Below are 26036 nucleotides of genomic sequence, written 5' to 3'. Positions count from 1 at the left end.
GTAATGCTGCAAGGAAATGGGCATATTTAAAATTATATTTCCAGTGGAAATTAACGAAGTCTTATGGCAATACAGCCTTTAGTCTTGAGTTCCATAAAAGCTGGGTTTTACTACACAAGATTTTAGCTCATTTAGAGAGAAGACTGGATCAAACTTGATCCATGTTAAAAAATCCCTCAGCCTGAACAGGTGCAGAACTGCAAGGAAAAACATTGAGTGTTTGTGCTGAACTAGTGACACCTACAATGACAAAACTGTGCAAGGCTTTAGATCAGTGGTTTGCCCAGCTTGCTACTGTATCTGCTGCTCTGGAGTTCCAGAAAGGGAAACCCCTGCTCCAAATTCATTCCAAATTGTTCTTCTGTGTTACAGTGCCACTAACTCTGGGCTGCGCTGTCTCTAAATATCACCTGGCTGGTTCTGCTCTACTGACTGTTTTCAGCAGGATTCTAAGAGCTGGGTCAGGGTGGGGAGAGGGAACGAAGAGATGAGACACAACGATGATTCACAGCAAGCTACGGGGTATCCTAAGATACTGGGCGCTGTCCTGTGGGGAACACCTGGTCTGGCAAATCCGGTTCGCAAGTCAGACTTGTGGGGGGTGAACAACATGTAACATGATCAACTCCTACCTCATTGTCTCATCAAGTGCATTTCTTTCCTTACTCTAGGACAACTCACTTGGGAACATGCAGGGAGTCATTTAGGAGCAGCTCAGGAGGACTGGGCTGCAGCAGCAAGGCATTAAATACTGTGTGGACACCTTGAACGTGCTGATCCTCAGAAGCCAGACATCCCTTCAGCGTAGGACGATCACTCCAAAATCAGCTGGAGGGTGTGCTAGCAGGACAATTTCTAACCACCTGGAGGATCAGTGGCTAGCACTGCTGCTTCCTCTTTGAGGGGACAAGTACCCCTGGGCAGGGAACACTGCACTCCATTGTGTCACACTGTAGGCCAACGGGCCACCTCCCCCAGGGAAGTGTGGGGCCACAGGAAGAATGCTCAAGCTTCTAGCCAGTACAAGGCTGGACTGTGCATTTGATGTTGCACCACATGGTGTGTGCAGCCTTCTAAACACAAGGTGCCAGATTCCTGCCCTGGTGGCCTTAGAACATACTGGAGAGGTGAAAGCGAACGTCGCGATGCGAGCGTACTTAGAAACCCTGGTAAGGCTCTGTGCATCTGCTCCAGATTCACGCAGACCCTACAGACAAGTCATAGCTCACAAATGGCTGCTGTGAAACATTCTAGAGCAGGGAGTAAATCTAGAGCAGCGGTTCTCAAACCGAGAGTCATGACCCCTTTTTAATGGGGTCGCCAGGGCTGGCTGAGATTTGCTGGGCCCATGGCCAAAGCCAAAGCCCAAGAGCTTCAGACCTGGGCAGTGGGGCTAAGGTTATAAGTGCCCTGCTTGGGGCTGATGCCCTTGGGTTTTGGCCCTACGGCCTGGGGCAAGGGAGGCTGGGCAGGCTCAGGCTTCGGTCCCCCCTCCTGGGGTCATGCAGTAATTTTTATTGTCAGAAGGGGGTTGTGGTGCAATGAAGTTTGAGAACCCCTGACCTAAAGACAAAGCTACCCTGAGGCTCTATAGCGCCACCTGTGGGAGTGTCAGAAACTGAATCCTACTCCCTTACTGCACAGTCACATTAGCAATCTCCTCCCTCTTCCCACCCCTTCAAAAAGGCTATTTCGGGCATTCCCGTTTCCACTGCAGCAGGAAGCGAACAAAGCAGGTTAGAAGCCAGCTGAGCAGTCTTATTTTATGGACTGAATCTTTTACGGATTTCCTAAGTAAAAATCTATTTACATAAATAGGCTGGATTAAATAAATCATCTTCAAATTACTTTTGAGCCATTCCCAGTTATGTCACATGGAGGAAATGCATCACCGGGGTCCTTCCAATTATGTTTCTTTTTAATATTTAAAAATAAGCAATGCAGAAACATGACTCATTGCAATTTCCTGCCAAGCCAGAGTCTATCTGCAAGTTGTGGGCTTTTTAGAGCATTGCACATGCAGATGGGATGCTTTGGAAATGCTTGCCTCAGAAGCAGCCCGGTATGAAATGCAGCCATGCAGTCGCTTGGATTTGCAAGTACACCTCTACCTCGATATAACACTATCCTTGGGAGCAAAAAAATCTTACCAGGTTACAGGTGAAACTGCGTTATATTGAACTTGCTTTGACCTACCGGAGCGTGCAGCCCTGCCCCCTTGTAGCACTCCTTTACCGTATTATATCGGATCGCGTTATATTGAGGTAGAGGTGTACAAATCATTCTCTTGATATTACTTATTTTTCCCCATCTCTCAACAATGCCCTTAACCAAGGATTTATTCCAGGCTGGGCAACTTTGCCTTCCTAGTCATGCAGTCCAAAGCTGGTATTTCATGATTTTTAGTTCTCTGATAAAGTCTGGACTATGAGTCTACCAAAGACCACTAGCAGGGCCATGTCCATTAGGCATTTAACACTGGTTGCACTTCTGGCTTCTAACACGGCTAACATTAGCATCAGAAGTTAGAAATGGTATCTGCCTCTGATGGAACTGCCAGATCCACTAGCGTCTAATGCAGAAAGTGCTTGATGAAGTAGTGAAGGGAAAGAGGTGAATGTTAGGGGCTGTGAGAATGGACCAGGGAAGGGTGAGGCAGAGAAAAGCCAAGGAAAAGCCAAGGAGCACTCAGGAATGGGAGCATCTTGTTAGACAGGAAGCAAAGTGCCTCCAGAATGCCAAAAGCCAGGCACCAGGAAGTGACAATAGAATCATAGACTATCAGGGTCGGAAGGGACCTCAGGAGGTATTAGTCCAATCCTCTATTCAGAGCAGGACCAACCCCAACTAAATCATCCCAGCCAGGGCTTTGTCAAGCTGGGCCTTAAAAACCTCTAAGGATGGAAGATTTTGATGGTCAGGGCCCAATTGCTGGGCCCAAGGCAGGGAGCAAAGACTGGAGCATGCATGTTCTTTTTGGAATACTGACACTTACTTTGCTCATGGCAGAGACACTCTTGCTGACAGGTGAGAGGCTAACCTTGTCTTTCCCCCACAATCAGCAGAGAGACCCAGCAAAATGCCAGGCAGAAGAGACCTCACACACTCCCGTTACAAGGTGCAGAGTCATCAACTCTGCAGCAGGAGCAGCTCAAGAAGAATCGCTGGCAGACAAGAACTTTCATTCATCTAAAGAGGTCAAAAGTGCATCACTCACCCAGGTTAAAATCCAAGCCCTCCCCTGCCTTGAGGTAAATATTCCAATTTCACAGGCAAGAGGTCAGTGAAGTGAAGTGAAGCATCTTTCCCAATGTCCCAGGGGGTCAGCTTCAGAGTCAGAAATAGAACCCAGGAGTCCAACACCTAGGCCCTAGTTCTTACCACTGCAGGCAGTACTGCCAGCTGCTGTATTCCTTTGGCAGTAGCAGGTTACCCTGGTATATTGGTTCAGGTGTCTGTGTTACATGGCTCTAAAGCTAGAGCCTCAGCCATTAAGCAACACCACGGTAAGTCAAGACACCTGCCATTCACACGACCAGGCAGGGCAAGGCCCTCCTCAGCTCTGCTCCTGCCTCATGTTGCTAGTCAAAGTCTCAGCACACAAGGCCAACACAACCCCAACGTTGGCTGCTAAGCCTGCCTCGCACTGCCGCAGCACACGAGCCAGGCCCAATCGCCCCACTCTCACGATCCCCCTCAGGCACAAATAACGAGGTAGCGTCTGATTTCTGAGCGAAAGGACATTGAAAGCAGCTAAATGTAACACTGAGTCTGATTGATAAAATACTGGCTGCCACAGTAGCCTATACCCGCACTGGCATGAAAGGCGTGTTAACCACAGCACATCACACATCAGCCATCGAGTTGCAACATCCTGGTGGAGAGAAGGGACTGCAAGGCAGCCAAGTCAAGCCAGCCATGGGCAAGCGAGTAGAGGGTTGACCTCGCCTGGCTACCTTGTGGTAAAAGCTGCAGGGGCCTCCTCTCCGCTACGATATAGCAGTGGGCTAGTTCCTGCATACGAGTTATCCTTCTGTAACCCTTTGCTGGGCAGTGTGGAAACCACACAGTCAGGCAAGTAACCAGCTATGAACCAGGTAAAGGCCCCTCCACCTAGGTTGGCCTTGTGCTGGGTGACTTGGTTCCGCTCCTCTCCCCCACCCCCCACCTCTGCCACAGACCAGTGCGAGAGACAGCAGAGGCACTCACCCCTCATGGCCAGTCAGTAACAGATTATCACCAGGCTTTAGGCTCAGCAGCCTACCGAGGGGAGTAGGGAAGTTCGCACTCTAGAGTCACGGGGGTAATCTCAGGCTTGACTGTGGGAGCTGGTGAAATTACAGCTAGAGATGGGTTTGTCAGGAGACTCAGTGAGACACACTGGATTGGGTCACGTGCAGGGAACTCTCTGCAGCCACAAGGGCTAGACAATCCTGCAGAGCCAGAGGCCTGGTCTACACTACACGTTTATATCGAATTTAGCAGCATTAAACCGATTTAACCCTGCACCTGTCCACACAACGAAATCCTTTATAACAATATAAAAGGCTCTTAAAACCAATTTCTGTACTCCCCGACGAGGGGACTAGTGCTGAAATCGGTATTGCCATGTCGGATTAGGGTTAGTGTGGCCGGAAATTGACGGTATTGGCCTCGGGGTGGTATCCCACAATGCACCACTGTGACCGCTCTGGAAAGCGATCTGAACTCGGATGCACTGGCCAGGTAGACAGGAAAAGCCCCGCGAACTTTTGAATTTCATTTCCTGCTTGCCCAGCGTGGAGCTCTGATCAGCACGGGTGGCGATGCAGTCTCAAATCCAAAAAGAGCTCCAACATGGACCGTACGGGAGATACTGGATCTGATCGCAGTATGGGGAGACAAATCTGTTCTATCAGAGCTCCATTAGAGAAGACAAATGCCAAAGCATTTGAAAAATCTCCAGGCTATGACAGACAGAGGCCACAGCACGGACTCACAGGCTGTGTGACAAGCGTAACGGAAAGCCAAAGAATCAATGGACGCTCAGGAGGGAGGGGGCTGAGGACTCCAGCTCTCCAACAGTTCCTGCATTCTCCGAAAAGCACTTGCATTCCTGGATGAGCTCCAATGCTGTAGGTCAAACACACTGTCGAGGTGGTTCAGAGAATATCTCGTCAATTTACCCCCCCTCTCTCCTCTCAAGAATGGAAAAAAATCGTTTCTCGCCTCTTTTCAGTGTCCACCGAATGTCTACCTGGATGCTGCTGTAAACAGGCTGCTGCAGCGCTAAACAGTAGCACCTCTCCCCTTTCCCCCCACTGGCAGACGGTACAGTACAAGTGACTGATAGCCGTCCTCTGCATCAACACTGTGAGTGCTCCGCTGGCCTCAGTGAGGTGGCCGGGGCGCCTGGGCAAAAATGGGAATGACCCTGGTCATTCCCTTTCTTAAGCTTTGTGTCCTGAGCGATTCAGTCCTGGCAGATGGTGCATAGGCTGGTAACCGTCCTCATCACAGCAGCGGGAGGCTGTGCTCTCCTACCCCCACCCTTTAATGAGTAATGGAGAGTCCTGCCTGGACTATCCATAGCACTAGAGGCTGCCTCCCCCTGCATTTTATCTACACTACAAAGTCAGTGTTCTTATCCTGCATTCTTCATCAAACAAATGGGGGGACCTGCAACGGTAGCCCGAAGGTGGCGGAGGAGGAAAGCAACAGGTGGGTTGTTGCAGGGGCACCCTAGAATGGCAATGCACCTCACATTTCTGTGGATATCTGGGGCTCTGACCCGAGCGACTGTGCTCTTGGTTCTCTAGTAGACTTGCCCATATTCTAGGCAGGACTGACTATTTAGACACAAATATAAAGAAGGGATGACCCGGAATCATTCCCTTTTGTCCCATGCGTCCCCAGCCGGCCTCCGTGAGGCCAGCCAGGACACCACTGACAGCAGCAGATCGGTATACAATTGACTGTACCCGTCATCGCCATTTCCCAAGCTGCAGATGTGCAGTATAGGGCTGGTTAACTGTTCTGTCTACCTTGCAACCAGGCAAAATGAATGCTGGCTGTGTACGCGCTCGCTAGTACCGGTCGTCAGCAGCCTCCAGTACACATTCGGTGACGGTGCATAAATACTAACCGGCTCCATGGTTACATGCTGATAGCGGTCTGCCAGGGGCAATCAAAAAGGGCAGCAAAATGAATTGTCTGCCGTTGCTTTCACGGAGGAAGGATTGAGTGATGACATTTACCCAAAATCACCCGCGACACTGTTTTTGCACCATCATGCATTGGGATCTCAACCCAGAATGCCAATGGGCGGGGGAGACTGCGGGAACTATGGGATAGCTATGGCTTAGCTACCCACAATGCAATGCTCTGGAAATCGATGCTAGCCTTGGACCCTGGATGCACACCGCCGAATTAATGTGCTTAGTGTGGCCACATGCACTCGACTTTATATAATCTGTTTTACAAAACCGGTTTATGTAAAATTGGAATAATCCCATAGTGTAGACATACCTAGAGAAGAGCTGATACAGCGAACTGGTGCACTGGTCTGGGCTAGCCCAAAGCTAAGGTGAGAGCATGACAGCTGGCAAGCACAGTCAAGGGGGTTTGTATATGAGGTGTTACACTCACCTCGTCTGACTCATCCGACAATGTCCGTAGCAAAATGGGAAAGAGGCTGTCTGTGTGCCGGAACATCTGAAACCAGAGAGACATGGCCTCAGTCACACAGAGTCTGGAGTATCCCCTCTCACACACCAGGAGCCATCCTAGTGCAGCTTTGCAGGCATTTTTCAATTTTACTTGGGAAATCCCCCTCCCTGCTCGCTGACAAGCTCTTTGAAGTAGGGATCGAAACAGGAGCTCTGCTGCCAGTATCAGTAGCTAACTCATTAGGCCAACAAGTACAATCCCAGAAGGACACACGGTTGCTTGTTTGCTGAGTTGATTCCATATCTATGTAATGAGAAGGCAAATTTCTAGTGTGGGACACTGTCACTTTCCCACCCTTCCCAAGAGAGGAAAGGCCAGAAGAGACTTACAAGTGAAGGGTTTCTTATTTACTCGTGTAGTTTTGGAGTGAATTTTTGGGCTTCTCTTCATGAGGAGCTGCAGCCACCATGGCATCGATTCAGATTCCACCTCCTGTCTGATTAGACACATGGTCAACAAGACCTGATGTGCAGCAGGCAGTGTGAATGATGGCAGCTGCTCCCGCTAGAGAACTTATGAAATATCCTACTAGGACTGATCTAGGGTAGGCAGCACCCCGGGGGAAGGAAGAGGGAGTGTCTTCCCCTCCACCTTCTCTTGGAAGAGCCTCGCAATCTATAAAGGCCAAGCCCCTTCCCTTCTCTTTCTGCAGAGGATTCTTGGAAACCCCTGCCAAGCCCCGATGTTCACTAATATCCACGCATGGATCATTCCGCAGATGTGCTGTAACTGCCGGCCAAGCTGCTCAGGATATGGACTGCGTCTCTTGATTTGGACACCTACCATCACAGAAGCCTAAATTCATCTATAGCACCACCTCCCAAGAGCTCGCTCTCCTTACAGTGATAGAGGCTCATCTCGATAGATGGGCTTCCCAGGCGTTTCTCCAAACCTACTGACATTTCGCTCCCCTCCCTCCCCCTCAAGCCTGTCTAACGGGAAGAACCCCTGTGCCAAGCACGATGCCTGCTAGGCTGGCCTGCCCCCAGAGTCCTACACAGCGTCCAATGGGAACCAATGACCTGCAAAGGCAGTCAGAAGTTTCAGCCCTGAAGGAAGAGCCCCAGAAACCACATGCGGCTTTAAGGGAGAAGCCAGCCCAGGTCTACCCCAGAGATGCTGGGCAGAGCAGAGTTTTCAGAGGCCTCTTGCTAACAGATCTACAGAAGTACATATGGGAGGTCTGTGGCAGCCTTCTCCTCCCAGGGAAGGTGGTGGCAAGGGACATGAGTCTGAAGGGCTGGGAGGGTGTGATAACTGGCAGCAGAACAGGTAACTTCCAAGTGAACCCAAAGCTTGGTGTTTGGTTCAGAAACAGGGCAGAGGCTCAGCTGGGTTTTTATCCCTCCCCCAGGAGCAGCGGTTTGCCTACCCGTGCTACTAAGGTCCCTAATGTCAGAAGGGCTCGTTTTGATGAAAGCCAGAGTATTGCTCATGTTTGTACGGACCATCTTCTGCAGCTAGAGCTGCCTTCAACGCACTGCAGCCCAGCTAGGCTAGTGGCACTTTTAGAAAGCGCAGGAAGGCCCCCAGCTGATGATAGGACTCTGTTGAGAACAAAGACGGTAACTAGAGCCAAGTATGCAGCACTCTGCTGGAGTTACAACCCCAGTGGCTTAGCCCTATGTCTGCCAATGCACCTCAATGCGCTAAACTGAAGCACGCCCGTTATTCTAGCTCTGCAGCGGTTCCTTGCTATTGCAGCCAAGGGCTCCACCATACAATTCTGCCAGTGCACCTCCTCCCTACCTGCAGTGACCCCTGCTGGTCACAGAATATCACTGAGGCACTGAGCCAGGACTGGCTTTGCAACAGACACAAGTGGTCAGCGATAATGAGGCTGAGACCAAGCAGCTCCAACCAGCTCCGCAAAGGCAGCAGGATATTGCCCCAGTGGTTTCACAAGCCAGACTTACCTTCCGCGGAGTCTTGATGTACAAGTGATAGAGCCATTTCAGGACTGCAATTCTGGTCATCATCCCGATGGCTGTGTCGTGAAGGTGACAGTCCAACACCTGCACTATCCCATCGAGGTTAAGGGTCACCGGGACCCGCTCAGTGCTGCATAGAAAACAAGGGGCACAAAGACAGTAGTTTGTGTGTGCACGTGTCCCCATGCTGCTCCAGCCCAGAAGTGTGGCCCCAGCGTCCCCTCTTCCACACACCAACTGGCAGGTGACCCTGGCTGCCTACGCTTGCTGTCTTTCAGAGCTACATGTAAGAGCGAAGGAGCAATTTCACAAAAGTCCACAACTGACAAGAGCTGCTGAGTTAATGGACTGGCTAACCAGGAACCCACTGCATTGGGGGGGGTGGAGGGGGGGGAAGGCGGATGGAACAGGCAGAGCCTGCTAGGAGGAAGTTTTCCTGGGGGTGGGTTGTCCCATAACTGCCTCTATTACAGTTTCTTGAATTTTCCTCTAAAGCATCTGACAGGACACTGCACTTGAGGGACCTGCCACGGCAGTTACTAGGTAGAGAAACTAGAATATGCTACAACACAGCCAAAGGCTATCAAACCCGGGCTCCAAATAACAAAGTAATGTGTGCCAGATGCATTGAGAGTCCAAGCAGGAACAGCACAGGCATTCCCACACGCTGACCCTGCCAGGTGGCTCAGAGGTGCCTTGAAGGGGCCACGTCAATGAGCCAAGGCACTTGGTCTCCATTAACCTTCCTGCCATGACTCCTAACAAGGGGCCCAACTGGTGCCACGCGTGGCAGTTGTTTCTATGATGGGGACACCTACTCAACTAGACCATGGCCTGAGAGCGCCAACTTTTCCCAAAGGCCCCTGGCAATTGGTCAGAGAGGCAATGGCTTTCGGGTACGATCAACCAGGGCTGAATTCACAACAACTCAAGTTTACCAAACGATTTCCACGATCACCACAGACAGACCAGAAAACCCTCAACTTCCACCCCAGCATGACCACCTCCTCTGCCCCAAAGGGGCTAACTGAATAGCGGAGAGATCGCGAGTCCAAAGAACTTGCACTGCAAGACTCCCAATAACGGCATTTGCCAGATAAACTTTGCCCTCCTTTGGATGTAATGACTCTCCAGTTTTCAACTAGGACCTGAAAGTCTACCTGGAGCCCTAGGAGTTCCCAGCATCTGTATTCTCCTCCCCCAGCAGTAAAGCTTTCAAAGCTTTCTCTCAAAGAGTTCCATATGAGGAATCTTGTCTCTAGCCATTCCTGTTGGGGCTGGCTGGATCTCAGGGGTGGGGCAGAGTTGATGGCTGGGGCCCAGTTTTACATTCAAGGCTAGATGGCTGAAAGAGATGCCCAAGAGAAGATGCTCTGAAGACCCAGAAGGGCTGATGCGCTCTTGCCTTCCAGGACATACAGGGGATTTCTAAGAGACTGAATTATTCAACTGTGCGCTGAACTCATGGTGGCTCTCTCATTTGCTTGGAATTTTTCTGCAGCTTATTTTATGGGAATTCCTAAAGGGCAAATTTCTCTGTAGAAACTGCTGGTTCATAGGGTTTGATTTTCCCCTGGACAGGCAGTTTAAGGGTGAGACAGGGAGATCCTTGCCCTCTAGTAGCTATATGAATTGTCAGATGTTTTTTCAGGTTTCTGATCGAGGTTAGTGAGGATGGCAGAGGCAGCAGCTATGGCCAGCTGATCTAGCATTTCAAGCCCTCACCAGGGAGAAGTCAGGGGAGCATAAGCGAGGTAGGTCCGAATGGGGTCGCAGCACTTTTGGATATCAGGCTACTGTATTTAAGCATGCAAATTAGGTTTGGAATCTAACTTTACAAATCCAAGTTCCAAAACTTTGGCTACAGTGCATGCCAGCATGGTAGATTGCTAGAACGGAGTTGGGTAATGGATCACAGTGAAGCAAAAGTTCCTCATGTAAATTTTTTAGAAGTCTGTCTCCATTACTCTGAGAAAGCGAGCCTATTAATGAGCTTGACCCCTTTGGCAAGGCCGGTACAAAGCACAGACCAGTTCTCAGCCCACGGAAGACCAGCCATTCTCAAAGGCAACGCTCTTACAGAGCTCCGAAATCAGGTGCCAAATCACCAGTGGGTATAGGCAGCAGCCTCCATCTGCAGCCTTGCAAGACTGAGCTTCTGCTGAGGGTCAGCCAGGCTCACTGGTTGCCATCTATATCCCATGTTCATTGCTCTCGTCCTGCTGTCAGCATCCCTGGGGCAGAGCAGGGCTGGCGCAGGCTTTGGGTGGACAATCCCACATCCCTGGATTCAGTAACACCCTGCTGCACCATGCTCTGCAGCATGCCCACGCATTTCTCTGCTCTTCCTTAAGCCACAGCAAGCCTGACACAGGTGTTTCATTGCAGTAACAATGGCATCGCTTTAATCAGACCCTCCTCGGCCATGACACAGGCTCTCAGTACTGAGATCTCGGCCAGGGCAGGTGCTTTGGCTAGCTCATCATCCTAGATTTCAATCCGTTGTTCGCTCTGGGTACTGTATTAAGGGAAGCACATTTTCCTTTGTGAATTCAGCACTGCGAGATGTGCCAGGCCTGAGACTAGAGCGCTCTATTCATCCCCAGGAGTGGTGTGGGCAGCCTCAGGGTAAGCTTGCCCTCGCATGGCCCTGCCACCATGCCTCTGCCCTGACCTCCCAGGGCATCATGTAGCAGTGGGAAGTTCAGCTTCAAAGCCATTCACTCCTTCGCCCCCCTCCACAGCCAGCGGGGCTGCCTATTAGTGCCAGTGGCAGTGCATATTTATCAACTTGTGAAAGGGAAAATGAATGGGTTCTCAAGCTGCCTAATGGCGACTGATGCACACAGAAGCCAGCACTCCCTCCCTGGGGAAAGCGGGGAGCGGGGTTCCCATTTGTTTTGGCGTGAGAACATCCAAGCCACAATTAAAACAGATTTAAAAACACAAACCACTAAAGTTACTCTCCCTTCACTCTCCCTGGTCCCACTTGTACATTACTGTATCTTCTTCAGCCTGGTTTCCTTGTAACAGTGTTTCCCAACCCTTTGCTTTCTTCAAGGTATTTCTGTTTGGGCCCTTCCACTCACCCTCTGTTCTTATCTTCAGCTATTGCTTTTCCCTTTCATACCCCATCTCCATTCCCCTCTCTCCGTTAGGTTTCCAACCCTTTGGAGGAGGGGCTCAAGGCCCAGGCCAGGCCAACCCTTCAAACGTAGGCAATCAGTGTGTTTGAGGAGAAGACGGGAGCGAGTCTGCGGTCGGTCACCCTGCTCCAGATGTGGCTGAGCTGAGAGCCCTATGATTGTAATGATACAGATGTTTATCCCCTGGGTGCCTGGCAAGGTGGTAACAGCTTTCACTCTCTCCTGATCTGGGCTGACTTTGAGCCAGTGACTAAGAGGTGAGTGGTCCTGTCTCTCTCCATTAGCCCACCCGCCCGTCCCCCAGTGCTTCCCTGGCTATTTAGTTTGTTGCAATTTCCAACGCTTGAGTAGCTGACCACACTCCCTAACCAGAAAACCATACTTTAGGACTACAGTCGTAACTAAGTGCACCAGGATCGGGCTGTGGCATTACACCCCATATTCTTCACAGTAATATTATAATAAGAGTATGGCATGATTCCGATGTCTTTTGTGCAAGATAAGCCATGTGAGATATTGAGAAGGTTATGATTTACTGAACACGATTATCCTACTTGTATGCATGTATCATTTTGGTATCTGAAGTTAGGAATATGGTCTGTGTATCTATTACAAATGTGTTTACACCTAGGAAACACCCACTAGGCAAAAGATTCTCAGTCTAGATGGCTGGCTGGGAAGGGCCATTAGGGAGAACAATAGGTCTTAGAAGAAGCTAATCTCCTACCCAGGAGCCTTCCTAGGGAGCCTCTTTAAGGACACTACAAACAGCCTCGAGTCACTGCTGCTATGACCCTACAGGGACATGTATTAAGTCACCTGGTGCTGACTCCATTGTGGAATACCAGTGTTTTTTCCCACTGATTGGAGGTGGGAGCCAGGCTTGGAGACAGAGTTCCCACCATATGCAAAAGCTATTTAAGGCAGTGGAATTACATCATCATAGTTCTTCACTGACTCCCCGCCCAACGAGACTCCTGGAAACACCTGAGGAACAAGAACTGAATTAGGGGAGAAGGGTTGGACCCAGGCTAGAGGGATTTCTAGCCTGTGAAAGGAAAACCTGGGGATTTCAAACTGCAAGCAAGGACAGCTTAAGAATTCCTGCAACCAGCTCAAATCACTATTTCGGGTGAGAAGTTGCTACTCCTATCCAATTTCTAGTACATTAAGCTTAGATTTGCGTTGTTTATTTGCTATGTAATCTGCTTTGATCTGTTTGCTATCCCTTATCACTTAAAATCTCCTTTGTAGTTAATAAATTTGTTTTGCTTTATCACGAACCAGTCTGAGGAAGTTTAACTTGGGGTAAAAAGCAGCTGTATATTTCTTCTCCATACTGAGGGAGGGGGCAAATTTCATGAGCTTACGCTGTACAGTTCCCTGTGCAGCAAAAGTCGATATAATTTTGGGTTTATTCTCTAGAGGGGGGTGCATGCCTAAGTAGCGGGGAAGTTCCTTAGCTGAAGCCTTCCCTTGCAGTGCTGATCACAGCGTCTGAATGTGTCTCTAGCTATGTGTGTGCTGGTGAAGGTGCAGACTGGAGGGTGGGAGAGGGCTTGACAGACTGGTCACAGCAGTGCTGTGTAAAGGGAGCCCAGGCTGCTGGGTCAGGCGGGCTCAGTGGTACCCCAGTTCCAGGTGGCACCCCGGGGGGGGACCCGTCTCTGTTCTGCACATCATACCGTCATCGTGAGACACCCTGCCCAAAGAGCTTATAGTCCAAGTACAGAAGCACAGAGCCCAAGGATCACACAGTCAAGTATAGAACCCAAATCTCCAGACGTTCAGGCCAATCCCTATACCGCGACCATGCTGCATCAAAACAGGAGGATGTATGCATGGACCCCTTGGTGTGAAGTGGACATGCCCTCCATTTGAAAACCAGAACACTGCTGTTCTCGGACCAGTGTGGCCCATTAACCTAGGTACATAAGGCCTTGATGACAGAGGAAAATTTTGGAGGAACACATGTCTGCAGAAACCCAAAGCTTTTCCTCCTCCCATTTTTTTTTTTTTTTTTTTAAAGCCACGGCCCCACAACCCTACTAAAGTCCGACTAATGAGGGATTTCACACTAGGGAGTGGATGTGCTGCAAAGTGCTCTTCACTTCCCTGGCAGGCTCTAACTGTTCCCTCACCATCTGAAGAGGACATGGAAATACTCCTGTTGCCATGACCTAGAGACCCAGCTAGTTAAACGCTAGAATGAGGATTCCTAGATATCGTGACAGGTGCATTAGGAGAACCTAGTGGGCAGGCTGCAACTATGTTCCTTCAGCACTCTCCTCTGCTCCACAAAACCTGCTCCTCCTACCCCTGGATAACTTCTCCCACAGCCTGTCCCCACCTCACACTCCGCCAAAGGCCCTTCCAAGGGTTTCCTTTGTCTTCTTCACCAGCTTCTACATTCATTCCCCCCAGTCCCATGAAGGCAGTTCCAAGCAAGTTGTGCTTGTCATCTCAGCCCCTTATTCTGAAAGCACCTGCCTCACAAAGCATTCCAACTCTACCATGCCCCCGAGCGTGGTAATGGGCCCACGTTCTTGCTTTTAGATGGGATGCTCTTTGGTGCATGAACTCCACCATTTGCTGCCGGCTCCCGTGCACTTATACCGCTGGACAAGCAGAAGAGGTATTTTATATGGGGGTCAGCCCAGAGCTGCCCTAACACACACCACGCACCTTCATGTCTAAAGGGGGGGAAGTGATGTTTTGGCTGCCGCTCCTCTCTGCTCTCCTCCAGGCGGAGCAGCAAATAAAACATCTGACCAGACTGGAGAAGGCGGCATTCCCAGTCCCCCAAGACACATACTGCAGATGAGTTGTAAGAGACTGAGCACTGGGGGGTCATTTATAGCCCACGCAACCTAAACAACGTCCATGTATTGTAGTCTGCAGAGCTGGGATTGGGAGCTCACTCCCCCACAGATCCGCAGTTGAAGGGTAAGGAGCTTGTGCTGCAGGGAGGGGTGGGAAGCAGCACCACACCACTGCTCCCAATAGCCCTCATTACCGTCAGATGAACTGGGATGTGCAATACACATCCTTGCCAACAAAGGAACAGTCACCTAGCCCATTATGAAGTCTGGGCTAAGCCAATTGGAATGAGCTAAAACCATGACTGACTGAGGCCAAGCGAGCTGGACAGGAGGCCAGGGCTCAAAGAATAGTCAAATGTTGAATTCAGCTACCCTGTTTTATGCTATTTTACCGGCACTGATGTCCAGCCATTTTGGGAGGTGGGATAAGACAACCAGGTCTTTTCTTAGCACCTAAGACTGACAGAAGGAATTACCAGAATTATGTTCCAGCAGGCAGATTTCAACCTCCCCTTCATGGTCTGGGATCTTTGGAATCAATTCTGTTGCTAAGTTATGGCAGATTTCACAGTGTCTCTAGTTCTGTTCGATCAAGCCAGATTTCCACCAAGACTGAAGGTAGAGTCCCAGTCCGGTACTGACTCTATGAAATCCCTCCCAAACGTCCTTCGACCTGCCTACAAACGATGTGGCTTAGCAGATTCTAAGGTTGTGGAAGACATTCTATTTCCATTAGAGTGCTCCTGGCACTCAGTGCAGACTTCTACATGCTTATGTAGCTGAACATAGCGATCGTCCTCCTGATATTCTACCAAGACCCATGATCCTTTTTCAGTCACCCATGAGACTAGTGATTGTTGAAGAGTTTTTGAACGTTCACTGTGCTTTAGGGTGGCATCACTTTCTGTTCCAACAAGGCAACACACGCCCAGAGGTGAAACGTGCAGCCCTCCTTTTCTCTGCGTTCTTAGATGGCATCTTCAGCAACCTGGACACAATACTGTGCAGCTTCTCAGACACTGAACTGGCAGTGGGAAGTAGGAACACCTTCCCCCTGCCTGAAGGCTTGTAGCCACATCTCTCGTCCTGCTCACCATCTTCCACTGATGCCAACACTGGTTTTTCAGTTGCTACTTTGGTTTTGCCTCTCCATTTGCAGCCCCTAGTAGGAGACCTGCAAGTTAAGTGCCTAGAGAAGTATACAGAGCAAAGCGCTTGATTGCTCATTCCATTCTATGCTAAGAGTGATATCAAAAAAAGCAGCTGAAACATCCTGAACACGTTGTTCTAAAGTTGTTCTCTTCAGTTGTTCTAAAGAGCAATTCTCTCTCTCGCTCATGTGGCCTTCGGTAGATACACCCAATCTGGAGCTCATCAGCTGATTTGCCATCCTGATACCGACACCCACAAAGGGGAAGAAGGAACCTTTCTAACCTGCTCCCCCCCACTCTTGCCCACTTCTAAAAAGTTATGGACTTTCAGCATCTGCAGCTGAGAGGGGAAGAAACGTGGAAGCCAAGGTCAGATGGTAAAGTACGGCACTGCCTGCAACACCGGTATTCAGTCAGGAATCTGTTTTCTTCCTCACTGTTTTTTGGGAGGGGCACCTATACCCAGCAGCAGGCAGTAAGGACTGAACCTCATTACTTTCAGCTGAGCTTCACTTCCCTGTATAAAGCCAAGCAGCCACTGACTTCAGGAGTAGGAAAGCCTGCACAATTCAGCCCCCGCCCCCAAAACACACTCCTCACCACAGCACAAGTTGAAAGGCCCTTCCACTAAAGCCGAAAAGACGCAAACCAAGTAGGGCTTAAGGAAACAGCTTTCACAGATTCAATCCATCTCAAGCCATTTTGAAAGCAGCTTTTCTAAGAGCAGCCTCGCCACTATCTGCTCCTCACAGATGGCTTGAAGAGCCTCAGCCATTGCAGCTCATGGTGCTCCCAATAAGCACCTCAAAGTGTTTGTGTTCTGGTGAGTGCAGTTTGGATAAGCCGGCACAGGGCAATACTGAGTCTCACAACATTCTACTGCAACAGGTCACTCTGGGTGATATACAGGAACACGCAGTGCGTACACAGCTTGCTGGGTTTCCTTTGCTTAGCCTCTTCCATCACCTTTTCCCCTTCCTTTCTTGCCTTGAGCTGAGAGCTTCATGTTTTTCACTCTCCCTTCTCTGTACATGTCACACAAACCCCAGCCCCACTCTCTCCTCATCCGTTTCCAAACCTACCTCCATAGCTCTGTAGCAACATTAGACAAGACTCCATTCACCCCTGGACAGAGTTCACCCCAGTCCCTGTTTAGGGATGAGAATTTTTTTTTTAAATCTTCCTTCCATGGAGGCCATGGACAGTGAATACTGGGGCCAGGGGCATCTGCCCCAAGAAGTGGGGTGTATTGAGGGCTTCTCTCGCTGTATCTCTGGGTTCCTGGATTTCTTCCCCTTCCTATCAGATGGGAGGGGAAGGGAGAGCCTGGAGTGCGGTGATAAGGATTGGAGGCGGATTTCAGCCCAGCACCTGTTCGAGCGTCGCTGGGCCTCTGGCAGAGCGAGTGGGGGCACTGCCTCGAACGCGGATAGCTACAACGCTGCCTTGCACTCTGCAGAGCTAACGTCACTGCTCGCAAGCAGAGCTGGCATGAGGAGTGAGCAAAGTCCAGCTCAGTGCTTCCTGGCAGATGCAGTGGTCCTGTCTCACAGTCCAAGCTAGGCACCAAGCAAGAGCCAGGCTACCTGACAGCCCAGTCTGCATACACCTGTGCAAACAAGACAGCTGGGTGCTATGCTGCAAATCATTCCCTTCCACAATCTCAGCATTCAAGTTGTGACCCCCGGCAAAGTGGCTGCAGAGGAAGTGAACGGCCCAGCTCAAGATCCAGAGCTGCACAGCAGCTGGATGGCAAAGCACTAGGAGAAAGGGGCAGCGTTGGCTGAAGAGAGGAGATCTGGCCACTGTAGTGATTGGTGCTCTGTGACCCTCCTGTAAGAGCACACAGCTGAGTTACGTTTGTACAAACACCTGCAGCCACCTGGAACTGGAATCCCAAGAAGCTAAACGAATCCCTTATTATTCCTGCGGGAAGGGAAAGCTGATCTAATGGCTGGCAAACCCATTGCTAATTCCTGCCCGGCGTCTCCTCTTTCAAAAGGGTTAGGATAGCTCTGAAACAAGGCTCCCTGCAAATCCTGCTCTCTAACCGCCACGCAGCTGAGACACATCCACCACCTGTTACATCCGCTCTCCGTGTAGCCCTAGCCCCAGCGGTGGATGTCAGCTGCTTGGGAGGAAGACTAATTATTTGTGGTACTGTAGAGCCTAGTAGCCAGAATCATGGACCTGGACCCCACTGTGCAAGATTCTGTGCACACACAATAGCGGATGGTCCCTGGCACAAGGAGCTAGACACCCCCCGGAGGAGGAGGGGCAGAAGAGAATGAGTTCAATGCTGCTTCGTGTGGACAGGCTAATGTCACCAACAAGGGAGTTCTACTTCTCTCATGCCAGTAATGGCTAAAAAACCAAGAGAGCCTGACTAGCACTGCAACCAGACGGTGGCAGCAGAGCTCAGCATGCAAGAGAACGAAATGCTTGGGGAAGCCAGTGTACAATGATTACCTCTGAGCTGGCTTTGTCTCAGGGCCTCGATTTCTCCAGCTAGTCATTCAGTGCCAGGAAGTGGCCTCCTCACCCACTGCTAATATGTCCTTCCTTGATTTGTTGTGCATCTGTAGCACCTAGTGCACCCCAGCTTGGTCCTTGAAAACATCCAAGTAGCTCTGCCCCACTGCAATCTTGGATCACCTTTTAACCTCAAGAAGTGGGATTTTACACAGGAATTGCTATTGCAGATCAGCCCATCAAATCTAGGATGGTATTTCCCACTCCAGGAGAGATACCTGCCGCTCCCAAGGAAGGCAGTGGTCCACTGGGGGATGAGACACTCCAAGACTGCCCCACTGGTGAGTCATTAACATTCGGCAGTGTAAATTAGCTTGTGTCAAAGCTGCCCAGTACTTGCTCCATACCTGGCCCTGAAGCCATCCACTTTCTGGAAATACTGCAGGATCTCGTCTCAGCAACACCGGCTCCTGCGAGTACATCACACCTGTCCTCCCCTCTATGGGAAGCCAGTGGAGAGTCACCTTCAAGGTTTGTCTTCAAGGTGCTCAGTACCCCGGGCCCAGGGTGCTCAAAGCTCCAGGATAAAGAATGGTCAATATCTCCACTCCCCTGCGACAACGGAACTTCCTAGCGTCTGCGCAGGAGAGAGCACATTCTAGGGGGCCACTCTCAGACTCCCAGGTATTAAGTACCATCAGAAACCTCCCCACCTTGCACTTCAATGCAACCTGCCTTCTCGACAAACAGAGAGCAGCATGGACATCTGAAAACAAACAAAACCAAACACGCCACGGCACACACATCTCCCCAGGGAGAGGCTGAGAGCAAGGGCAAGCCCCATGTGACAGTTACGTCACTTAATGCACGACTGGATGGCGCTCAGATACGAGGAGGCTGAAGGCAGGACAAGAACCTAGGCAGCGTTTTAAAAAGATAGCCAGCTACACTGTTCTAGAAGCCAGGAATGAGGGAGGCCTGTGAGATCACCCCGTCCATCTGCCTGAGCTGATCTGCATCCCTTTGTAGGGGGCTAAGACTCCAGATCCATCAGCATCAATGCGTCACTTGAACGTGAGAGACTGGATGGGTCACGGTACTAAAGAAGCTTTTCCTCTCTCAGACATCAACTTGTCTCCAACCCAGATGGAAAGCGACCAACAGCAGTTCACATCCAGCAGCTGACTCAGTCCATTTCCTAGTTGACAAAGGCCTTTGGTACAGAAATGGACCAATGCTCGCATCCACCTCTCAGAATACGGACTGGGTGCAATGGCAGGGTGTGGGGGAAACTTGCTCTGTAGACAGAGGGACTCATTTCCAGTGTCACAACACACCACCTGCACTAGCTACTTAAAAAAAGCTGCTGAGAAATCAGCTTTACAGACTGGCAGTATCAGTAGTGGATGCTCTGCTTGAGTGGGCTTTGAAGTGACAGGCCACTAAACGAATTCTATTTAACATCTTAAGTGTAAAGTCCAAGGATGAAACTTGCATTAGCAACAGCTTAGGTATAAAAAAGATTCACTGCACTATTAAAGGGACGCAGTTTGGTGGTCTAGTGCAGGGGTGGGCAAACTTTTTGGTACAACAGCAACATCTGGATATAGAAATTGTATGGCGGGCCATGAATGCTCAAGAAATTGGGGTTGGGGCACGGAGGCAGGGGGTGAGGGCTCTGGTTGGGGGCTCAGAAATGAGGAGTTCAGGGTGCAGGAGGGGGCTCTGGGTTGAGTCAGGGGGTTGGGATGCTGGGGGGAGAGGTCAGGGCTCCTGCTGGGGGTACAGGCTGTGGGGTGGAGCTCAGGCTGAGGTATTTCGGGTGTAGAAGGGTACTCAAGGCTGGGACCACGGGGTTCAGAAGGCAGGAGGAGGATCAGGGCTGAGGCAGGACGCTGGGGAATGGGAAGGGGTCAGGGGTTCAGGCTCCGGGCGGCGCTTACCTCAAGCAGCTCCTGGAAGCAGTGGCATGTTCCCCCTCTGGCTCCTACGTGGAGGCACAGCCACGCAGCTCTGCACACTGTCCATCTGCAGGTGCCTCCCCTGCAGCTCCTGTTGGCCACAGTTCTTGGCCAATGGGAGCTGCAGGGGCGGCACTGGGACAGGGACAGCATGAGGAGTCCTCTGGCTGCCCTTAACCGTAGGAGCCAGAGGAGGGACATGCCGCTGCTTCCGGGAACTGCGGCATGCGCGCACAGAACGGCCCCCAACCCCACTCCCCAGCAGGAGCTCGAGAACCAGATTAAATCAGTTGGCAGGCTGGATGTGGCCTGCGGACTGTAGTTTGCTCACCCCTGGTCTAGTGGTTTGAGATCATGCTGGAAACCCAGGGTATGTCTATACTACCCGCCAGATCGGCGGGCAGCGATCGATCCAGCGGGGGACGATTTATCGCGTCTAGCGTAGATGCAATTGTCACGGAGTCCCCAGGCGATGCTCTGGAACTGCTCCCCACTAAGCCAGTCAGGACTTTGGGGAGCCTCCTCTCCCTTGGAGCAGACTTGTTCAGGGCAAGAAGCTCACACGTCTTCACCTCCTGGGTCTCTCCTTGGAGCATTCAGCATCCTCTGCCCCTCCGTGTGCTTCCCACAGCGAGCCCACCCAGGCGGGGTCCTGGGGAAGCCACAGGGTTCTGCACCCCCACTTTGCAGTCAGACGTGACTCTCAGCCAGCAAAACAGAGGTTTATTCGATGACAGGAACAGGGTCTAAAACAGAGCTTGTAGATACAGCGAACCAGACCCCTCGGCCGGGTCCATTCTGGGGGGCAGTGAGCCAGACCCCTAGGTCTGCACTTCACTCCTTATCCCCAGGCAGCTCCAGACTAACCACCCTCTCCCGCCCCTCCTCTCTGCTCAGCTCCTTTCCCGGGCCAGGAGGTCAGCTGATGCCTTTGTCTCCAACAAACACCTTCAGCTGGCACCTTTGCAGGGGAGGGGCCCAGGCCATCCGTTTTGGCTAGGAGACAGAGTGCCCGGCATTTAGGGGCACTGGCCCCTTCCTCTGTAGCAATCACACCCCCTTATCCCACCACCTGGATGCGTAAGAACTGCCTAGGGGACACTGAGGCACCAACACAGTGTTCAGAGCAAACTTTAAGAACAGTCCCAGTTCGTCACAGCAATAAATTGATCCTCGAGTGCTCTCCCATCAACTTCTGTACTCCACCGATGTGAAAGGCAACGGGGGAGCGGCAGCAGTCGACTCACCGCAGAGAAGATACCATGGTAAGTCGATCTAAGTATGTTGACTTCAGCTACGTTATTCACGTAGGGTGACCTTGGAACAAGTCACTTAACCTCGCTAGGCTTCTTTTCCCCCTCCTGCCCATCTTCATCGTCACCTTTGGTTGTAAACGCTTCAGAGCAGGGACTCTTACTACCTTTGTACAGCACCAAGCACAAAAGGGTTCTGATATTGGGCAGGGTCTTTGGGTCCCCCTGTCACCCCACTGAAGATCTGGGATGGTATTCCCTTCTCCAGGAGAGATACCTGCCACTCCCAAGGAAGGCGGTGATGCTTGGGGGATGGGACACTCCAGGACTGACCCACTGGTGAGTAGTTAACACTCGGCAGCGTAAGGTTATCATCATTAACCTGGTGCATTTGACAGCCCATTGGCTAGTCAGTCTCCAGGCTGTGTTACACACAGGGAAGAAGATATGGCCCAGAGCTGCACACACTGACACGTACTTCACTTAAAGCAAGTGACAAGTCGCCACTGACTTCTATGGCAACTGTTGCTGCACTTACTGTTAAGCACAGGTGTAAGTGTCTACGGATTCAGGGCCTAGGACTGTAAAGGCACAAACACAGAGAAGGGGACTCTGGCAGGTACAGTACCCATGAGATGGGACTGCAGTTTGATTGTGCCTTTAAACCAGTGCAAGGGCCTATTAACACCTGAGTTACAGTGACACTCTGTGGTGAGCTGCTGGTATTGCAGTCTATTCAGGTTCTACCCAAACATAGAACAAAGCCTTCCATTAAGCTGTGCATGCGTAACCAAGGAGCAAACCGTTCATACGCCCAAATGGGCACCCCATGGAGAGTTTCTGTAACTTCACCCTAGCTGTGCAGAGCACAGATGTACAGCAGCTATTCCAACTCTCTCTAGGTTTCTAGAGCAGCACCCATTGCTGGGGGACCTCCTGAATGGAGCTGAGCTAACTAGACTTGCAATAGGCCAGTGATCTCCTGGGCTTCCCTACTCCCAGCCAAGCAGGCAGAGCTATGGCTGAACTTGCTTTGCCCTCTCCCCTCCTCTAGGAGGTCTCTTTGAATTCAGCTTTGAGCCCCTTTCACGCTGGGTGGAGTGAAGGAGGTGAGCAGGGAAAGCTGGGACAGGTGGGGTGGCGGTTCTGCCCCTCGAATGTGCGAAGTGCTGATTCCTTGACCCCCTACAGAGAGCTCCTGCCTCACAAATGCCCACCCCTCCTTGAGCATGCCAGGCTCCCAGAAGGCCAAGTGTCTTGTTTTAGTGGCCCCCCAAAGGAGCAGGCACTGGTTAGAGCCAGAACGTGCATGGCCAGGCCTCCTTCTGACAGTCCTGCAGCCCCTATTGCAGCCCTGACAATGCCCCTCCATTCTCACCAGCACCCTTGTCCCTGCAAAGTCTCTCCCCACCTCAACATAAGGGAAAGAGGGTCTCACTGACCTGTATCCCATGCACACCATTCTCAAGCAATGATCATTACTTACCTGCTTACATTGAAGACACTGGCACTGCTGAGGTTTGAATCGCTAGAGGCCTCCAGGCAACCTAAAGGAGGATCAAAGGGACACTAGTTAGACCCTTCAATAGGGCAGACTGAGACATCCCCCTGGCTGGAGAACAGCCCAGTACCCTGTAGATCTGTGCAATGAGGACAGTCATTCAGGCCTTTGGAAGCCCTCAGCCCCAGGTCCATCACCACACTGCAGCAGGCACTTGACATTGTGTATGGGCCCATATTAGACAGGAGCTCTCCCGTGGTCCCGGTGCCCTCTGCTGAAGGAAGGCGACCATGAAGATATTTTCACTAGCACAAGCTTTAACTATAGCTCTCCAAGTCCACCAAGCATTTAGATGTTACTCATCCACCTCAGCCCAGCCTTCCTTCCCTTTTAGCCCTTACAGAAACGGAACCCAGCCAGCATCATCAAGGCTTGCAAACTGCTTTCCTAACTTCAGAGGAAGGAATGCCAACCTTGACCCCAAAATAGAGTTCATGGAACTGAACTAGATGATCTGGTCAATTCCCCATGCAGTGACTGATACATCTGAGAACAGACATGTTGGGTCTCAGTCCAATTAGTAATGGGGCAGGGTGTCCCATCCCAAACCACCCCACCTGCCACTAACCAGTCCCTCCATGGACAGGCAAGGGAGGGCCTGAATGCCACACAGGCTGATTGTCTCAGCCCCAGAATTGGTCCCATTTGGTTTAGGGAACAGGCATGATGGCCTGTTTGGGGGTGAACAAGGCCTCTGGCTGCAGGGTTCTTAACGCAGCACATATCATTATAGAAATCATAGAATCATTAGGGTTGGAAGGGACCTCAAGAGATCATCTAGTCCAACCCCCTGCTCAAAGCAGGACCAATCTCCAAATCCCTAAATGTCCCCCTCAAGGAGTGAACTCTCAACCCTGGGTTTAGCAGGCCAATGCTCAAACCACAAGACAATTTTGTGATCTCTCTTTCTCTCTTACGCTTCGGTATTATATTCCTGGCCGGAGATCTTTTCTTGACACCTAAAGAAATCACTCTTTAGGGCCAGGGAATTAACTGGATTGAACACTGCTTCCCTTTGCTGGAATAGCTTTTAATTGTCTTTTGGGGCTAAAAGTCCTACAAAGAGCTTATTCCGTACTCCCTCTAGAAGTTAGAATTAGATTCTTGCTGGGAAAAAAGTTTCTCTGAATTGTATCAAAAACACCCCAAAATATTTTTGTAACCCATCATCACTTCTTCAAAAACCAGAAAGCTTTGTAAAATTAGTGCCTAAGTGAAAGCACTGAATTTCTTTTTTAAGTACAACGATATAAAACACTTAATTTCTGTCCTAACAATTATAGAAATACTTTTTCTGACTACCATTTGAAAAAAATTATGCAACTGGCTTGCAACCAGACACATCAGGTTAACAGCATATTGTACCCATCTTGGAGAAAATTCAGGAAATCTGACTAGTCACATCCCCTTTAAGTGAGGTCAGGCATTTATGCCCTGGAACACTATTATTTATTGCATGGACAGACCACCCATCTAGAGCTCTTCAGTTTTCAAACATTCAGAAATCCGTGTTTGTGATAGATAATCAACAAAGAACATGCTCTTTTCATTATACGGAAGTTGAAAAAGAGTTACCCAAATCTTTCATGCAGATGTAAGATTTTTTTGACAACAAAACCAATGTCAGTGGAGATTTTTGTGCAACTGAGCGTTAGGACAACTGGAGAGTTGATTAAATGCTATTTTGTCACAAAAAAACCACTTGAATGCATCATTAAAATAAGTGCTTATCTATATAGCTCAGCAATGTGTGCCAGACAGATGTGATCTGTAAAGTTCTGTAGCTGTTATGCATAGATCCTGGTGTCATGTTCTAAAAGGTACCTAGTTTGCATTAAAATAGTCCTACAAGTCTACACAGGGCTGCTAGAACACTTTACAAGTCACATCCCTCTAGTGTGCTTTGCCAATGCCACGTAGACAAGCCCTCAGTAGTATTTCATGTTTGACTGCTCTCCGCCCTGGTGCTAGAAATCTGATTGTAATAGGTTTCTCCTAATTGTTTAATTCAGGTCCCCTGGTGGAAAGGGACCGACCCTAGGACAGAGTGTTAGATTGGCGCAGCGGCAATTATTTTTATTAAGAAAAACCCAACCCCCCAAAACCCCCCTGCTCTTGCCATTGCGCCGGGCATCGAACCCGAGCTCCCGCGTGGCAGGGCGATAACTTCTACCACTGAACCACCAATTGCTGCAGCCTTGGTTAAACCACCTTCTCCCAGCTGTTTTGTTCACCCACTGCACACTATATTGGTTCACATGGAAGTAATTCTAGGTTACAGTCCTGGCTCTGCGGACCCATGTAATTCTGGCCCTTAGACGTCTTAACCCTTTCACCATAGATCATGGAAGCAAGAGCACCCCCAGGCTCATCATTTCACAGTCTTGCTCTTCATTTTAGGGCCTTGATTTCACTTCCCAACAGGCCATTTGCAAAAGTGCGCAGCTCCGCCAAGGACGCGTTTGGCAGAACTAACAGTAGAGCGAAGGTCTCCGCAAGCTGGGATCTCTGCGCTCCCCTGGGGAAGTGAGGGGAAAGGATCGTAGCCTGCAATCAACTGACAGCAAGTCTGACTGGGCCACGAGTAACACCTGAGAACATGCAGGAACCACATGACAGACACACACACACACGATGGTGACACAAGCTCCGTGTGCCAATAGCAGAGGTTCTTGGGGGACAGGAAAGCACCCTGTGCACGGAACTGTTGCTGCAGAAATTAAAACTCCCTCCATTGGTCTGTCTGAATGGATGCCAAGGAGGGCTCAGGCGCCCTGAGGGTTATTTACTCACATGGGCCAGGAGAGGAGCTGGGCATTGTGACTCATACCCAGCTCCACCAGTGGGGAGTGTGGTATTGCCAACTAGGCACAGGCTGGCATGGAGCCATAGGTGTAAGCAGGAGGCTCCTGGGTTCTGGGAAGTTGGCAGGGCTGTGCCAGGCAGAGGAGAAAGTGCTGGGAGGTGCCTTCCCTGGCTGCAGCCCTGCAACCTCCCAGGACATGCCAAGCCTGGGCCGCCGGTGCCGGTG

At 50.5% G+C, this 26036-nt stretch overlaps 1 protein-coding gene across 6 annotated transcripts in view; it reads right to left on the bottom strand.

Annotated features, from left to right (window-relative positions):
- Positions 1–26036, bottom strand: part of VAC14 (VAC14 component of PIKFYVE complex) — a 214505-nt gene that overhangs the window by 156609 nt on the left and 31860 nt on the right. For all 6 annotated transcript variants that reach the window (XR_004375754.2, XM_075073743.1, XM_032795394.2 and 3 more), the window contains 3 exons: positions 22931–22991; positions 8625–8769; positions 6628–6693 (listed from right to left, as the gene is read on the bottom strand). Coding sequence is in view for 5 of the 6 variants with exons in the window: in XM_075073743.1 (XP_074929844.1) it covers positions 6628–6693; positions 8625–8769; positions 22931–22991 (272 nt within the window). In the remaining variant the exon portion in view is untranslated. The remainder of the gene's footprint in view (positions 1–6627; positions 6694–8624; positions 8770–22930; positions 22992–26036) is intronic.

Source organism: Chelonoidis abingdonii, chromosome 19 (genome assembly GCF_003597395.2).
Source record: "Chelonoidis abingdonii isolate Lonesome George chromosome 19, CheloAbing_2.0, whole genome shotgun sequence".
In the NCBI taxonomy this organism is placed as follows: Eukaryota; Metazoa; Chordata; order Testudines; family Testudinidae; genus Chelonoidis; species Chelonoidis abingdonii.
The sequence above is the reverse complement of the archived record's forward strand: the minus strand, read 5'-3'. Positions and strand labels throughout refer to the sequence as shown.